An 18,809-nucleotide genomic window follows, 5' to 3' on the forward strand; every position below is an offset into this window, starting at 1 on the left:
AACCTAGCAGCCTAAAATTATGGCCATTTTATGGAGCTTGTGATTGTGTGGGTGATCATGGTGGTTGTCCTGGTCTGGACTGGCTCAGCAGATCTCTGCTGGACTCTCATGCTTCTGTGACCAGCTGGTAGGTCTACATGATCTGCCATAGCCCCATTCATAGTTCTAGTGGTTGACAGACCATTGGCTGGGATCAGCTGCTTGCCAACTGGAGCACCTCATTCTCTTTCACAAAGCATTTTATCCTTCAGCAGGCTTGCTCAGACTTGTACACATGGTGGTCTCAGGGTTCCAACACAGAAGGAAAGGGCAAATCCCAATGAGAATGCTCTTTGCAAATCTTTACCATCTTTGCTATTTTTTGATTGGCTAAAGAAAGTCACATGGTATAGCAGGCAGCTTCTGAAATGGCTCTCAGTGATTCCTGCCTTCTGGCATTCCTGCCCTCATATAATCTCCCCTTGCATGGAGCTGGACCTAGCAACTTGCTTCTAATGAGTAGAATATGACACAATTGATGGAATATCACTTCTGAGAGTAAGTTATAAAGCATTGGGGTACTCTCTCTGACTCTTCTTAAAGACATACTTGTTCTGATAAAGCAAGCTGCCATGCATGAACGGTCCTATGGAGAGGTCCACGGAGATCCAAACAACCAGTGAAAAACAACAGTTCCCTAAGGAACTGAATCTTGCTAACATACAGTGAGTGAGTGAGATTGGAAGCAGACCCTTCCCTGGTTGAACTTTTAGAAGAGAAAGAAGCTTTGGCCAATATCTTCATTGCAGCTTTGTGAGAGACTTAGAAGCCGAGGACCTACTGAAGTTACATCTGGGTTCCTGACTCACAGAGACTATGTGTTGTTTGAATTTGGGAGTAATTTGTTACAGTGCAATAGATAACCAATACACACAGCTAAGCTCAGTGTCAGCGTCGGAGGCGACTATCCAAGGGTACAGTTATATGAAGAGTAATTATATGAATTATTTATACACACTTGCAAACAATTTACCAAAGATGAATCTTTTCCAGCCCTTTAGAACCTGAGATGAAATTATTTTCACTATTTTAATAATTACTTACTCTCTGTGCTAAATATTGAAAACAAGGCGGAAATGTTCCTGGCCTCAAAGAGTGTACAGTTTGTGTCGGGGAAGGGAGATAGGGAAAGATACTAATTGAAGAATTCCTTTTTTAATTTTTGTTTAAAATTGGGATAAGTGACCTGAATGGAGAGCGTGTATAGCTCAGTCTGGACTAGTCAGAGAAAGTGGCACTTAAGCTGAAGAGGTAGACGGCGAAGTAAGAGCCAGGGACAGGGGAAAATTCCAGGCAGAGGGAGTAGCATTCTTTTTTTTTTTTTTTTCCTGAGATGGAGCTTTGCTCTGTTGTCCAGGCTGGAGTGCAGTGGTGCAATCTCAGCTCACTGAAACCTCTGCCTCCCGGGTTCAAGTGGTTCTCCTGCTTCAGCCTCCTGAGTGGCTGGGATTACTGGTGCGCACTACCACACCCGGGGAATTTTTGTATTTTTAGTAGAGACGGGTTTTTGCCGTATTGGCTGGTCTAGAAATCCTGACCTCAGGTGGTCTGCCTGCCTTGGCCTCCCAAAGTGTTGGGATTACAGGCATGAATCACTGTGCCCAGCAGGGAGTAGCATTCTTTCTTTCTTTTCTTTTTTTTTTTTTTTTGAGATGGAGTCTCACTCCGTGGCCTAGGGTGGAGTGCAGCGGTGAGATCTCGACTCACTGCAACCTCTGCCTTCCGGGCTTAAGTGATTCTCCTGCCTCAGCCTCCCGAGTAGCCAGGATTACCGGTGCACGCCACCATACCTGGCTAATTTTTGTATTTTCAGTAGAGATGGGGTTTCACCATGTTGGCCAGGCTGGTCTCGAACTCCTGACCTCAAGTGATCCACCTGCCTTGGCCTCCCAAAGTGTTGGGATTACAGACGTGAGCCACTGCGCCTGGCCAGGAGTAGCATTCTTAAAGGGGAGCTGGAGAGGTGGTCAGCAGCTACAGGACAAGTTCATATTTATGATCAAATTGTATGCTATTATGCAATAATTATGGTTAGAGGTTTTAAAATTTCCTTTAGAGATATACACCAAAATATTCATGGATGAAACGATTTGATGTTTGAGATTTGCTTCAAAATGATCCAGTGGACAGGCTGGGGGCCTGGAGTGGGTGGCGCTCTAGATGAACAAGGTTTTCTTTTTTTTTTTTTCTTTTTTTTTTTTTGAGACAGAGTCTGGCTCTGTCGCCCAGGCTGGAGTGCAGTGGCCAGATCTCAGCTCACTGCAAGCTCCACCTCCCGGGTTCACACCATTCTCCTGCCTCAGCCTCCCGAGTAGCTGGGATTACAGGCACCTGCCACCTCGCCCAGCTAGTTTTTTGTATTTTTTAGTAGAGATGGGGTTTCATCGTTTTAGCCAGGATGGTCTCGATCTCCTGACCTCGTGATCCGCCCGTCTCAGCCTCCCAAAGTGCTGGGATTACAGGCTTGAGCCACCGCGCCCGGCCTGAACAAGGTTTTCTAAATGAGTTCATAATAGTTGAAACGGGGTGATGGGTACATGGGGGGGGGGGTTATCTTCATCTCTCTATGTTTGTATATTTTGGAAAGTTTCAAAATAAAAAATTTAAAAATCATATCCCAACAACACATCCTGAAAGCTGTGTGTATATATTTGAGAGGTCACAGCAATTACCTCCTCCTGCTCCATACCAGACGGTAGAAGTCAATAATATCTTTAGGGCAAGGGGATGGAATGAGTTTCATGGTACAGAAAACGTAAAGGCTTCTCAACTTCAAATCATGTGGCTAACCTAAAATAAGGTGTTTGGATAATTTATCTTGCCTCCTAGCTGAAGTGCTATATTGCATTCTTTCTCATGCTCATTTTTTACTAGCTGAGATGGTATATTTCATATATTGTGGAATCTTACCACATGGTTCACCCTAGGGTAAAAGTCAGGGGAAGGATCCCATACAAGTATGCGTTACTGAAATACAGAGAGGATGCTGTCATAAGCCCTTCTATGATACGCGCAGTATTAGAGTGAGTTATAGGTTGGAGAAAGACAAAAATAGGGTAGAACAGATGGAAAGTACTCTTTGTTTGAAAAATTGTTGGTTGGCTTTCTGCCGTAATAATTGAGTATGGATTTCTTTGATTAAGATTTCTCTGCCTTTTACTTATGTTATTCTGAGGTAGGTCAGACTGTGAAGTTAACAGCAGGGGTGCATAGATTTTATGCCAGAGATGTATTCCTTTAGGATTTTTTGACGGGGGGAGCAGTTGGGGTGGAAGCTGATGAGATGACGCTTCACGTTTGCAATTGTTTCAATGTTAGGTTAGTGGGAGAACTATAGTCTGTGATTTTGATTCAGACCTTTCTGGAAAATACTTTTGCTGCCAAATTGAGTCTCTCCCCAATCCCTAATAAATGAAGATTTCACTAGAGTCAGATATATGCAAATTACATTTCCCTTCTCAAGCCAAGGTTAAATAAAAGGGAAAATTATGAAAGATTGTTTATGGCAGCAAGGATTTTCAGCGCTTGAGGATTAATTCGGTTATTTCAGAACCATGATGAGTCTCTTGTCAGTGCAAAGCAGGAAAGACATAGAGGAGAAAGTGGACCTGGGCATAAACATGTTCCCACAGTGTTTGTGCTGAAAGCCTTGTTCCTTGAACAAGCATTCTTCTGTGCTGTGAAAAACGTTTGGCAAAGAAGGAAGGGGGTGTCCCCTCCTTTCCTGTGCTCAAGGCTGGGTTCTGGCCTTGTTGCAGGGGAACACTCATTCCCAGCAGTGCACCCTGGGAGCAAATGGTTTGTTTCCTCTTCACTGAATCCAGCCTGGGGTCGGTTCTCAGCAGCAGAGCCTGGCATGGAAAATCTATTTGGAGCAACTTGTCCCCAGGAGGGAAGAGTGCAAGCCAATTGGGTGAGGAAGCTGCAGCCACCACAAGGTCAGTCACACCTGCTGGCCAGGGCAGGCAGTAACACACAAAGGCAGAGTCCTCCACAAAAATGAGTCCTGTTTGTGTGCCCACCCACCTCTATGTACCACATACACCCGATTTGATCCATATATACGATGCACACACTCGACATGCCAGATACACGCACTGCACTGCCACACATATACCATACACACACCAAATACTCTGTATTACTAAGCACATCCACCCCCACACCACGTGCATAAGCACGTGCACGCCCAACTACACACATACACATATTCTGCACACCACACACACTCAACTACACACACACCACCCACACCCCACCTCAGCTATAACATTCATCTTACACACACACGTATACACACAGCTCACCAGTCACTTGAATCATGCATACCACCCACCATGTACCATGAACGCACCTAACCATACACCAACCACACACGCATACGCACCACACATACTCCAAATCATAGACGCGCACGCCACACACATCCCTTGCACACCAAATTACACATATGCAGACACACACACATCACCGCACCCAGCTTGGTTGCTTTCCCGCTCAACGGAGGCGGGGGTGGGAGGAGAATGGGGAGGGGCTGCAGTCCAGGAGAAGGTTGGGGCGTGCGCGGGAAGGCCTGGGGTTTGGGGCGAGGCGGGCAGGGGTTGGCGGTGCTGGCCCCCGACGCGCTGAGTGGCCGCGCTGGGGCGGGAGGCCGGCCCTGTGCGGGGGAGTGCGCGCGTGTGCACGAACGTGTGCGCGCCTCCCAGGGGCTCCATGCCCAGACTCGGGGAGGTGTGTACGAGGGAGATGTGAGACGCGCGTGGGGAGAGGCTGTGTGTGTGAGATCCTCGCTCCGGGATGCGCCGGGTCCAGGCCACTGGGAGGTTCGGGTGGGCGTGGGCCGGGTGTGCGCAGCCCTCCGTGGAGCGTGTGGACGCGTGTGTCAGTTCTCGGTGGCCAGTGTCACTCGGAGGGAAGTGCATATGTAGGCCGGCGTGCGTGTGAGTACAAAGCGGCCGAGGAGTGTGTGTTCACCACGGCCCTCCGTCGGGGTCTTTCTCCGAGGAAGGAGTGTATAAGGAGGACCTCGCTGTGATTGGCGGCGACGCCGACGGCCGCGCTCCCCGGCGGGGTGTGTGTGAGGAGGCCGGGCTCGCTGAAGAACGTCGCGCGGGGCCGACCGGCGCGCGCCTGTCCGCGTGCGTGTGCGCGTGGGGCGCGGCGCGCGCCGCGGCGGAGGGAGGGAGGCGGCAGGCCCGGCCCCGGTCGCAGCGCCCGGGGCGGCTCCTCCTCTAGCCTGGGACCGCCGCGCTCCCGCCGCCGCCGCGTGCTGCCGTGACTCCTAGCCCGTGCCGCGCCCTCCCGCGTCCGCAGCCGGTTCGGCTTCCTGCCCGCCCAGACGTCGCTTCTCTCGGGCTCCCGGTGTCGGCTCCGAGCGGAGGGAGAGGAAATGAGTGCGGCTGCGTCGCCGGCGCCCGAGCGGGGTTGGAAGAGCGAGAAACTAGACGAGGCTCAGGCCCTGGCGCGGAGTTGTGCCGCCCGCAGACCCGACTTCCAGCCGTGCGACGGGCTGTCCATCTGTGCCACGCACAGCCATGGCAAGTGCTTCAAGCTGCACTGGTGCTGTCACCTAGGATGGTGTCACTGTAAGTCGAGCCGCGTCTTCCCGCCTTCCGCCGCGGTCCGGGGGACGCCCGCCGGGCCGTCCGGGGTCGCTGCCTGGACTCTGGCCGCGGAGCTCCGGGCTCGGCCGGGGTTGCTGTGCCGCAGGCTGGGGCCACCCTGGGCTCTGGGCCCGCCGGAGCTTTCCTCGCGCCGGACGGCTCGGGTTGGCGCGGGTTGGCGCTGCCTTGGCGACGAGATGAAATCCCGTGGGGCGCCTCCTTTCTTTAGCTACTTCTACAAAAGGGAGCTCCCTGTCCCAGGGAAGCGGGAATCTGTTTTTTTCTTTTTCTTTTTTTTGACCAACGCGTCCAGGCAGTGTTTTGAGAAATGGGAGAGAGCCAGCAGAGTTGGTGACAGCCGTAGGAGATGCCTTTTTTCAAGGCTGCTGGTTAAAGATGCTCCTCTTTTTCTTTCTCACTTTTGTCTTCCTGGGCTGCTATTTAAAAGAAAGAGCTCTTGGAAATCCAATTGTTCCCCCTTGATTGTACACAAATTGAGAAAAAGCGCTAATGTGGGAGGGACTGCTCCCAAGAAGTTAATATTAACAGTTTGGAAGGTCGAGCTCCTTAAATACCCAGATGTAGAATTTAAAGCCAATAAATGAGACTTACAAAATTACAAACTAAAATGAGCGAAAGTAAGCTTAATAATCTTAAACCAATTTATAAAAGCCAGAACCAAATGGTCTAAACCCTTTCTCTGTGATTATCCTCCTGCCTGTGATTTTTAAATAGATTAAACTTAAGTAGCCATTTAATTAGAATTTCACAATTTGGTTAGCTAATAGTATTTGGACTATATCCGATGAATCATTCCTTTTAAGAAATATATTCTAAAGTTAGTTTCCACATTTATAATAGAGGGCTTTGGAGCGCTTATTTAGGACATTTTCCAAGTGATCTTAAGTTAAAATGAATGTTTCTTTGTTGAGGAGAAAAAAATAGCTGACAACCAGGGATGCAGTACATAACAAATCCTCATTTACATTAATCGAACATAAATGGATATTTTAAATCGAATTCATGAATTCAAGGATAGAGGATCATTTTCTTTACAAATTCCAGGCACATAGAACAGTATTGATTTTTGGTGTTCCATTTGCTGGTGGGCCAGTTTCTTCCTATTTCTCATTATTCCTATTGTGCTCAGATCTGTTCTCATTTGTTAATATAAAGCATTGCTTCACGGTGGGACAGGGTACCGAGTTGGAAGTAGCAACTCTAGGAAACCTGGGATACTGAGGTGCACAAGTAGAATCTGGACATTCATTCATTTCGTGGGAAAGTATAGAATCGTTGTGTAAAATGTGAGGAATATTCAAGATAGTCCAGATTACTATCTGTCTTATTTTGACAGTGTCTTCTCTAAGTACATCGTTACTGATGGGAACCTGGCAGTCTTCACAGACAGCTTCTCCCTTCATTAGCCTTGACTCTTAAAATACTCTTCCTTATATGGAGCTGAAATCAGTTACTTTCTAACTTCTTTCTTCTGCTCCTATTTCTGCCTTATGAAATCATATAGAACAATCGAATCCTTTTTTAGATCATGGCTGTTTCAACTCTTCATATATACATAGCTGAATATACATACGAATTTCTTGCGCATAAGGACTGTCTTCGCTCTGTATCCCTGGCCATTCTCACAATGTCTTTCCTGAAATAGGTTTAACAATAATGTTCATTGAATGACTGAATGAAGCTAGTGATCATCTTTCTCTTAAGGCATTGCTTTGTCCTATTTATAAATTTCCAGTCCCTTCTGCCTTTCCTTTTATGGACTAGTATCCAGGCTCCTGAGCATCTTGGTTGTTCTCTTCTGAACATGTGCCAAGGTGGTTTTGATCCTTTGAAGACTGTGGCCCCTATAAAGGTAGACAATATTCCAGTTGTGGTCTGATCAGTCTAGAGTTGAACAAGACCACTACCTCCCATGTTCGAGATACTACTACTGCTGCAGCTAGCATCACATTAGCTTTTCTGATATCTTCATCACATACTGAGCTTGCTGCTGTCAGATTGAACTAAGCTTGCCATCAAAGCCATTGAGCTTTTTTTTTTTAACATACGTGACAAGCCACTGTTTGCCCATCTCACAGTTACATATATATATATATTTGGACACAGATACTGATCCCTTAGATATCTTTTCCTATTAAATTTCATTTCATTAGAATTAGCCTACTTTTTTGTGTGTGTGTTTTTAGATCCTGGCTCTTTCTTAATATATTTATAAGCTGTTTCTCCTAGGTTCATGTCATCCCCATACTGCATACCAACAGTAGTACAGTACATCTTCATTAAAGTTATTGATAACATTGTTGAACAAGAGAAAGCAAGAGATAGAGTCCTGAAGCTTGTGGGTAGAACCGCCCTTCAGGTTGATAGCAATTCATTAATGAGCACTTGTTAGTTACGACTGGTCAATTACCTAGCCTCCTAGTTGCACTGTTATCCATCTTATATTTATCTTGTATATGGGTGTAATGAAAACCTGGTCAAATATCTTGTTAAAATCCTGCCAACACACTGTTTTTACTGCCTCTTTTTGATCTGTGACCTATCTGTACATACACTCTTTTAAAAAAAAAAAAAAAAAAAAAACAAGAAATTAGATTAATCTGGTAAAACTCAGGTTGATTCCACAAATGGTCACCATTTTCTTTTCTAAATGGTTAGAAACTGTTTTAAAATAAATAATCTGAATTTAGAAAAGGATTGACGTCAAGTATACTGGACTGTCGTTGGCAGTTGTTTCTGTCTTTTAAAAAAGCAGGACTACAGTTATTTGTTCTTTTCCAGTCTTTGGCAGTCCTCCGGTTCTCCACACTTCCTCCACTGGCAGCAGTTCAGTGATCCCATTCACTAAAAGCTTGACTTCATTTAAAGCAGCTGGTGCTCTGTTACAGTCTCCTCAGTTATACTGGGCATTAATTCTACCTTTTCTAGCCCAAAATAAGCAGAGTTAACATATTTGAAAAGTTCTCCTTTCTTTTTTGGTATTCATGGAGTTTACAGTATCAGTCCTAAGCAGAATTCCTTTAATTCTGTTGAACATACATTGAGCACTTCTCTTTATGAGACATTATTTTGGAAACTCAGAATACAAATATGAATACAGCTGGACCATAGTGGACCCAGTATGGACCATTATGGACCTTATATGCAGAGTCTAAGGACACAATCATACTGTATTCACTTTTTTTTTTTTTTTTTTTTTTTTTTTTTTGAGACAGAGTCTCGCTCTTGTTGCCCAGGCTGGAGTATAGTGGTGCAATCTCTGCTCACTGCAACCTCCACCTCCCGGGTTTAAGCGATTCTCCTGCCTCAGCCTCCCAAGTAGCTGGAATTACAGGCATGCACCACCATGCCTGGCTAATTTTGTATTTTTAGTAGAGACGAGGTTTCACCATATTGGCTAGGCTGGTCTCGAACTCCTGATCTCAGGTGATCCGCTCACCTCAGCTTCCCAAAGTGCTGAGATTACAGGCATGAGCCACCACGCCCAGTTCATACTGTATTTATTTTTGTAAATCTTTTAAAATCACAAATGATAGAAGTGAGAAAACTGTCAGTTTGTTTGCCAAATCTGAGAATACTAAAATGAGAGGATTATCCCGATGCTTGAAAAAGGTAGATTCAAAACAAGGAAGTTCAGTTTTATGTGGTTGATTTTAATCTTGTGAAATGTATAGACTTATAAAATAGAAAAAGCTTAAAAATATATATATGTCCATAAAAGACATAAAGCACGTATACATTCACAGATTCAGTGCTCGATGCATTATCAAAGGAAATGACTAGTGTATTTGGGTAATGCTGCATTTTTGAGGATGTTGTCTGGGAGGAAAGCATCATGTGTTCTGTTGGTATCACTGTCAAAAATAGATTATTAAGCCGAATTAACCATGAATGTGAATGTGTAACTTAATTTTTCCCAGTAAGGAGTGATATTGGCTTGAATTAACGAGTGAAGGTTTTCAAGAGGCGTTTTAAGAGAGAAAAAAATACATGGCTTGGCTAAAGAAGAGGGATGGGAAAGAAATCATATGTAGGTATTGTAAAGTAGAATTTTGTGGCTACTTAGAATACTTAGAAAGAATAAGAAATTAGATTGGTGGAGGTGGAGATAAATCAGTGTATTTGAGAGATATTTGAGGTGAAATCTATAGGGTTGATTAAATTTGGTTGGGAAGGGAGGGGAAGATTATTACGGTTAACTTCTAGAATTCTGCTTTATGCAGCTGTGGATGGAGGTGCCATTCACTAACAACAATAAAATACTGGGTAACTAGGATTTGGAGGAAGGTCATGAATCTAGTTTTGGATCTGTTGAATTTAAGCTGCCTTTGTCCTCACATGGTGATGTCAGTAGGCAGTTAGATATAGGGAAGTCGAACTCAGGGGAGAGGTCCGAACTCAGGGGAGAGGTAGTAATTTACTTCCTTATAGATTGCAGTTGTAGCCGTGATGAAGCATGAGCACCATGGTAGAGACTGTAGCATGAGAAGTAAAGAAAACCATTAAACTTTCCCTTTACAACACCAGAGTGTTTTCTTTTAGGACATCAGAGTCTGGGTACAAGAGGATAAGCTGGCAGAGGAGTCTAAGAAGAGATGGCTAGAGAAGAAAAATCTGGAAAATACGGTATTGCAGAAGCCAAGGGAAATTAACGTTTTAAGAAAGAATATGAAGATGAAACCAGTTTTCAGCAGGCTAATTATTAGATATTGGTAAAATACACAAAAGTGATTTTCATTATTACGGAGAAGAGGGTGAAAGGTTTAGTCTTGCAACAGTGACTTCAGGAATATACTTAATTGAAGCATTAGTCAAAGCTGTTGGAGGCTCTCAAGGCAAAAGAGAACAGAGTGTTAGGAGCTAAGAATTAGGACACAGAGATAATTGTTAATATTTACTGAGTGATTACTTTGTGCCAGAATAAGCTTATTATGCTGAGCACTTAATAGCCAATTATGTAATTATGTCCATTTCACAGTTGAGGAAAAAGGCTTAGAGCTTTCCCATGAGCACATAGTAAGGAGGGAAGCCTGGATTCGGATCTAGGTCTGTTTGGTTCTACACCTGGACTCTTAACCATCATTGCACTGTAGAGCAATTTAAAATTAGTGAGCAGAACCAACAGAGCTCAGTTCCATTAAAGCCAATGATGGGGAAAGTTTTTGAGAAATGGGTGGCAAGTTGTATCAGTTGCAGTAGTTAAATCCAGAAGAATGAGAACTGTAAAGAGGTCACTGTATGTGATAGGAAATGACATTCAAGTTAAGGGTTAAGGAAGAGAAAGTGATTAGAAGGTGACAGGTGGGGCTGAGTGGGTGGATGTGGTATGATGTAGGTGCTACCAGCAAAACTGAGTTGGCTTAAGAAAATCACATAATAGATAAGCTCAGTTTTCTGTAGAAGACATCTTAAAAGATTCTGTTTCAGATTGAAAGCAGGAAGAGTGGGACTTGATGTAGTCTAATAGATGATATTAGCATATCTAAAGGAAGACTGTCACAGCAAAAGGTAGATGGGCAGCATAGAAATAGAGAAAAATGGGAGTTGGAGAGGCAGAATTTGGGAGTGCTTTTCAAGACTGTTGAGAGAAGGTGGTATGCTGCCTAGAGAGTTTAATATCTCTGGTCCTCATGGCTGCGCTGTCCCAGCAAATGTTTGGTTATACATTTGTCTTCCTATTTATAGATTTTCTGTAGGGAGAGGAGGAGTTGATTAGAGGGTTCAACTGTTAGGACCTTGGGGCAGATATACTTTTTTCGTCAGTAAATTAGCATTGTGGTTTTGTGTTATTCTCTTTGTTCTGTTTTCCTACTTGTACAACTCTAGGAAAACTCACAAAATCAGGTTCTGACTTCCATGGGAAGTGGGAATCAGGTTCTGACTTCCATTTTCCATGGGAAATGCCAGCTGGTTTTCCTAAAGGACTTCTGATTCATATCAATAACAATAGCTACAAAAAATGTGTTTAAGAAGTTTGACGAATGAAAACTAGCAACAACAACACAAAATAAGGAATGGTAATTTGGTTGGAAAAGTCAACTAAAGTTTTTTCTAAAAATGAGGGTTCTAACCTTGCCTAGTGGTTGAAGGAAGAGGATACAGATTTTAAGAGGAGAGGTGTGAGGTGAAGTTCTGAGTGAGTTTCCTCAAAGCGCTTCCAGAGGTAGAGAATGCTGATAGGTTCCTCCACAGACAGGGAAAGCTGATAGGTTCTTCCAGAGATAAGAGAAAGCTGATAGGTTCCTCCAGAGATAGAGAACGCTGGTAGGTTCTTCCAGAGATAGAGAAAGCTGATAGGTTGTTCCAGGTTAAGAGAAAGCTGATAGGTTCTTCTAGAGATAGAGAATGCTGATAAGTGTCTTTCTATGTAGCTGATGCTTCAATGATGGATGCACATAAACTTCAGCAATAACAACATACATCATGGCTATGTACAGGCACATAACTTTTTGTAAACTTTTTGCATGTACTTGCTCATTTAAACGTCACAACAGTCTTGTGAAATAGGTACTGTTACTATCCTCATTTTTAAGATTAGGAAATTTGCCCAGGGTCACGTGTAGTACCCCCAGCTGCCTGTGGCAAATGTATATCAAAATCTTACAGACCAGCTGGCAACCAGGGCTGTCGGTTTCTCGGTTCCACTGAAGGTATAGTGAGGATGATTTCAGCTGTTTTAAATTCCTTTTGGAACTAGCATGTTGAGAATGCTTTCTGATTTTAAGAGAAGGGCAATTATATGCAGTATGAATATTTTTGGAATGGTTGTGAGCTCCATAAAACCATGCTTTAGAAAACATTTAATAATGTTTTTGAATAAAATAAAATTAAAAAATATAAAGAGGCAAAAAAGACTAGGCAGTTTTTATTATTTGTGTGATATGAAGCTTCAGTCATGTCATATCCTCAACTAATCTCTGACTGGCACAAGCCATTTTTAGATTTGCATACATACCATTAATTATTACTGGCTTCCAGGCCTGTTGAACTTAGAGATTTCAACCACATGGCTTTTGAGGGCCTTTCTATAATTTCCCACATTACAAAATCCTCACTTCATCCAAATTTGTTCTCTCATGTTATAGATCTCATTAATTACAGGAAAGAATGTTTCCAGGGAAATTGTGTTATTAATTCCAAATCAATATAGGAACACATGCCTTTGGCAACCAAAAGTTGTCTGGTAGAAGATTTGTTTTCTTAAAAAAATAAGGAATCGTATATACATAGAATGTGGAAGGCAGAGTATAGTCCAACAAAGAACATCTGCATTTGAACTGTGAGTCTTACTGTTTGCAGGGTGACTGGGTAGATTACTGAACCTCCTGCAGCTTCCGTGTACTCTTCTGAAAAATAGGAATGACAATTCTATTTCATCCAAGCACAGTGGTGGGTGCCTGTAGTGTCAGTTACTCGGGACTGCGTTGGCCCAGGAGCAACATCGCAAGACCCCCATCTCTTAAAGAAATCCTACCTCACAGAGTTGTTGTGAAGATTGAATGACGTATTGTGGCCTGGTGCGGTGGCTCATGACTGTAATCCCAGCAGTTTGGGAGGCCAAGGCAGGTGGATTACCTGAGGTCAGGAGTTCAAGACCAGCCTGGCCAACATGGCAAAACCTCGTCTCTACTGAAAATACAAAAATTAGCTGGGCGTGGTGGTACATGCCTGTAATCCCAGGTACTTGGGAGGCTGAGGCACAAGAATTGCTTGAACCTGGGAGGTGGAGGTTGCAGTGAGCTGAGATTGCGCCACTGCACTCCAGCCTGGGCAGCAGATTGAGACTGTGTCTCAAAAATAAATAAATAATAAACTATATATTGCAAGCAAAGTACTTAGTGCAAGTATTCAGTAAAGGAAAGGATCAGCCCCTCCTCCAAAAAAAGCAAAAAGCAGTGGAAATACTAGGTATTGTAGATGCCCTGATGGTAGGCACTGGAGTCAGACTTCACGTTTGAATGGGCTCTGCCTACTTAATAGTTATGTGGTTTGGGGAAGTTACTTAACCTGTTTTTCAGTTTTCACATCGTTAATATGGGGATAATAGAATCAGCTGCATGGTGTTGTGATTGTCAAAGTCCACAGTTGTTTTCCCCCTTCCTCAGATGTCCTCGTTAATCCGGAATCTCCTCTGTGTCCCTACTGATTTGTTCAATTAAACACGGAAAAACAACAAAGAATAAAAACACATGTTGTGAATATTACACTTAGAATTTTTTTATTGCTCTCATTATGGAAAGTAATAGTTCCTATGTGATGATTGCTTTTTTTTAAAATCATGAAATCTTATGTTTTGCTCCATTTCTCACTCCCCAGCTTCATCCTGTTTTCCTCCATTGTTAAGCAATGGACAGCTCTGGTTAATCAAATATACCAAATAATAGAGAGATATCATATATATCAAACATGGGTTAACAAGTTTTAAAGGATTCAAATATTATAAAGCTTATCCTATGTTTAAGTGAAACTGAACATATTCAACTTTGATGCTTTAGAAGTCTCATCAGTGTGTACTGAAAAATGGCAAGAGTGCTAGTTAATAGAGGAGTCTTGGTTGCTAGAATGCTGGTCCTGTAAACTTAATTGCAGTCTTTGCAAGTTATTTTACTCACAATCACAGGATTTTTCCTTTGCTTTTCTCTTATTCTTGAATTTTCTGATATTTTAAGAGTATTTTGTAAGCATACTGCCAATAATGTGTAATATCTGGAGTGTCAACAATGTATAATACCAACACCTCCCTCCCCCAGCTGTATCTGTACAATGCTTTCCCAAGTAGGACAAATTCTTTAACCTCACTAGTGCTTATTTGTCCATTTAAAACTGGATGTTTTGGTGTAATACAGATGTACTTCTGTATATCTCTTTTTTTTTTTTTTTTTTTTTTTTTTTTGAGAAGGAGTCTTGCTCTGTTGCCCAGGCTGGAGTGTAGTGGCCGGATCTCAGCTCACTGCAAGCTCCGCCTCCCGGGTTTACGCCATTCTCCTGCCTCAGCCTCCCGAGTAGCTGGGACCACAGGCGCCCGCCACCTCGCCCGGCTCGTTTTTTGTATTTTTTAGTAGAGACGGGGTTTCACCGTGTTCGCCAGGATGGTCTCGATCTCCTGACCTCATGATCCGCCCGTCTCAGCCTCCCAAAGTGCTGGGATTACAGGCTTGAGCTACCGCGCCCGGCACTTCTGTATATCTCTATCTCATTTTAATAGATGTTTAGTGAAATAAAAGCACTAAGAATATAACAATTTGGTATTTCATGGAAAATTCTATCTGTTGGACTCATTTACTTTATCTTTCCCTTTTTCTAACTACACACTCTCTTCCTCTCTCACTTTTTTCCCCCAATACATGTAGAAGAAAGTTGCAGACATCATGACACTTCATACGAAAATATATCAGTATGCCAAAGAAAGAGAAATATATCAGTCTGCCTGTCTTAAGAATGAGGACATTTTTCTATGTAACCATAATACTATACTCACACCTAACATAATTAACAGTAATTCAGTCTACCATAGTTTTCTTAATTGTAAAGAAAATGACTTTAAAAAATCCAGCGTTCAATGAAGATTCATATATCGCATTTCATTGTTAGGTAACTTTAGCCTCTTTTAATCACTCTGAACCAATCACTTTTTTTGATGACTTGAATTTTTTGAAGAGTCCAAGTTAACTGTTCATAGAATGTCCTATATTCTGAATTTGCCTAATTGTTTCATCATGATTAGATTAGGTTAAACAATTTTTGTCACGTTATTACGTGGGTGATACTGTGCCCTTCTCACAGCATCACATGGGAAAACATATCATAGGCCGGGCGCCGTGGCTCAAGCCTGTAATCCCAGCACTTTGGGAGGCCGAGACGGGCAGATCACGAGGTCAGGAGATGGAGACCATCCTGGCTAACACAGTGGAACCCTGTCTCTACTAAAAAATATAAAAAACTAGCCGGGCGAGGTGATGGGTGCCTGTAGTCCCAGCTACTCGGGAGGCTGAGGCAGAAGAATGGTGTAAACCCGGGAGGCAGAGCTTGCAGTGAGCTGCGATCCAGCCACTGTACTCCAGCCTGGGCAACTCCAGAGCGAGACTCCGTCTCAGAAAAAAAAAAACAAAAACATATCATGTGTCTTGTTCTACCAAGGCTAAGGTGGTAACTGCCACATCTTTCCATTATAAAGATGCCTTTTGCTTTTTTTCCCTTTTGTTTTTAATAAGTAATCTGTGGGGTGATACTTTGATGCTGGGTGAATAGTCTGTTCCCTAACAAACTTTAACCCAGTGATTTGAGTGTTGGCTGAAGATCCTCACATACATCACTTATTACATTGGTGGTTGCAAAACAGTGATGTTCACATTTTGTCATTCCTTCTACCATTTGATGACGTCTTTTATAATGAAGAGGTTCTCTAACTATACCCCATCTTTCTCCTGTTACTATAGACAAATTCTTTGTTTTTGAGCAGGGTTTCGCTATGTCACCCAGGCTGGAGTGCAGTGCGTGATCTCGCCTCATTGCAGCCTCTGCTTCCTAGGGTCAAGCCGTCCTTCCACCTCAGCCTCCAAGTAGCTGGGGCCACAGAAGCATGCCACCATACCTTCTTATTTTATTTTTGTAGAGAGGGGATTTCACTGTGTTGTCCAGGCTGTTCTCAAACTTGTGAGCTCAAGCGATGCCTGCCTTGGCCTCCCAAAGTGCTGGGATTACAGGTGTGAGCCACTGTGCCCAGCCAAATTGATTATTTTTTCAATATGTTTTAATCAAGTATTATAATTCTTTTTAATGTTCAAATTGTCTTTAAATTTGGCCAGTGAGAATGCCTGCAAGCCGGCTTCTGTGTCTTTTTAATGTATCTCAGCTTTTTTTTGAGCATTTCCCAGTTTTCTGGCACAAGATGTCCCAGGCTTACCTAATAATTTCCCTGCCCCAGATCAGAAATTTTTCCAAGGAACCCGAGTTCCTTTTCATGAGAAATGGTATGGAAACTATTATCTGGATTTTGAGTCTGCTTATTTTTATTAAGAGATTATTGCATTTAGGACTTTTCAGTGGACAAATTTAGGAAATTTGTGTGTGTGTATCCTTTGCATTTCCCCACTGCATACTTGTACTTCCCTTGTCAGTAAAACCCTGGTTTCTAATATATCATAATACTCACTAACCTATTCTTCATTTCTATAATTTTATTCTCAGAATGTTATATAAGTGGAAATATAGAGTACGTAACCTTTTGGATTGGCTTTTTTAATTCAACATAACTCTCTGGAGATCCATCAGGTTGTTGGATATATCAGTGGTTTGTTCCTTTTTATTGCTGAGTAGTATTCCATGGTATATATGTACCACAGTTTAACTTTTCACCTATTGAAGGACATCTAAGTTGTTTTCAGTGTTTAGTTATTATAAATAAATCTACTATAAACATTTATGTACAGTTTTCTAGTTGAACATAGTCTTCATTTCTCTGTTATAAATGTTCAAGAGTGTAATTGCTAGGCTGTATGGTAGTTACATTTTTTCGTTTTTTTTTTTTAAGAAACTGCCACACTGTTTTCCAGAGGGTCTATTCCATTTTACATTCCCATTAGCAATGTATAACTGGCCTAGCTTCACCGTATGCTCACTAGCATTTGGTGTTGTCACTGTCTTTGTTTTAGGCATTCTGATAGCTTTTGTCTTAGTGAGTCCAGGCTGCTATAACAAAGTACCAGAGAATGGGTGGCTTATAAACAACAAAAGTTTATTTCTCGCAGTTCTAGATGCTGGAAGACTGAGATAAGGGTGCCAGCATCGTTGGGTTCTGACAAGGGTTGTCTTCTGGGTTCTAGATTGCTGATTTCTCATCGTATCCTCACTTGATGAAAAGAGGGATAGCGCACTTTCTGGGGTCTTTTTCTTTCTTTTTTTTTAGACAGAGTCTCGCTCTGTTTCCCAGTCTGGAGTGCAGTGGCAAGATCTCGGGTCACTGCAGCCTCTCCCTCCTGGGTTCAAGCCATTCTTCTGCGTCAGCCTTCCAAGTAGCTGGGATTACAGGTGTGGGTCACCATGCCTGGCTAATTTTTGTATTTTTTTTTTTTTTTCTGTAGAGACGGGGTTTCACCATGATGGCCAGGCGGGTTCCAAATTCCTGGACTCAAGTGATCCATCCGCCTGGGCTTCCCAAGTGCTGAGATTCCAGGCATGAGCCACCACTTGGCCCTGGCGTCTTTTTTATAAGGGCTCTAAACTCATTCATGAGGGCTCTATCCTCAAGACCTATAATTACTTCCCAAAGGCCCCTCTTCCTAAGACCCTCACATTGAGGGTTAGGATTTCAACATATGAATTTTAGGGGACAAACATGCAGCCACAACAGGTGTGTATTGATGACTCATTTTGGTTTTAGTTTGCATTCACCTAATGTCTAATGTTCATGTGCTTATTTGCCATTTATATATCCTCTGTAGTGAAATGTCTGCTCATGTCTTTTATCCTTTTCTAATTGGATTTTTTAAACTGAGTTTTGAGAGTTCTTTATTACAGATACTAGACTTTTGTCTAGTGGTTTGCAAATATTTTCTCCATAGTTTATCTTTTCATCCTCTTAGCAGAGGCTTCCCCCATGTTTATTTATATGCCAAAAAACTGCATAATGAGTTTATAGTTGACCCTTGAACAACATGGGTTTGAACTGCATGAGTCTACTTATGGTGGGGTTTTACAACCAAATGTGGATTAGAAATACAATATTCCCAGGGTGTGAAACCCGTGAGTACTGAGGGCTAACTGTGGGACTTGAGTATGTTCAGGTGGGGGTTCTGAAACCAATCTGATGTGTATACTGAGGGATGACTGTGTATAATTTGGTAAGTTAACAGACTCTTTTGAGATACAAAATTTTAAATTTTGATGGAGTCCAATTTATCAGTTTTTTCCTTTTATAGATTGTGCTTTATTGATGCTTTTAAGAACTCTTTGTCAAGCTTGAGATTTCAAATATTTTAATTTTTTTCTAAAATTTTTATAGTTTTAAGTTTCATATTTAATTCCATTATTCATTATGAGTAATTTTTTATAACGTGTGGCTTAGATCACAATTCACTTCTTTGCCTATGGATGTCCAGTTGCTCCAGCACCATTTGCTGAAAAGATTATCATTCCATTATTGAGTTG

The 18,809-nt window shown here is 42.5% G+C and overlaps 1 protein-coding gene across 1 annotated transcript in view; it reads left to right on the forward strand.

Moving 5' to 3' along the window:
- Positions 1-5,365: 5,365 nt before the first annotated feature.
- C1H3orf70 (chromosome 1 C3orf70 homolog) overlaps positions 5,366-18,809 on the forward strand; it is an 82,859-nt gene continuing 69,415 nt past the window's right edge. The window contains exon 1 of the mRNA XM_010376586.1: positions 5,366-5,624. Coding sequence (XP_010374888.1) covers positions 5,429-5,624 — 196 coding nt within the window. The 5' untranslated portion in view covers positions 5,366-5,428. The remainder of the gene's footprint in view (positions 5,625-18,809) is intronic.

This window comes from Rhinopithecus roxellana, chromosome 1, assembly GCF_007565055.1.
Source record: "Rhinopithecus roxellana isolate Shanxi Qingling chromosome 1, ASM756505v1, whole genome shotgun sequence".
NCBI classification, from domain to species: Eukaryota; Metazoa; Chordata; class Mammalia; order Primates; family Cercopithecidae; genus Rhinopithecus; species Rhinopithecus roxellana.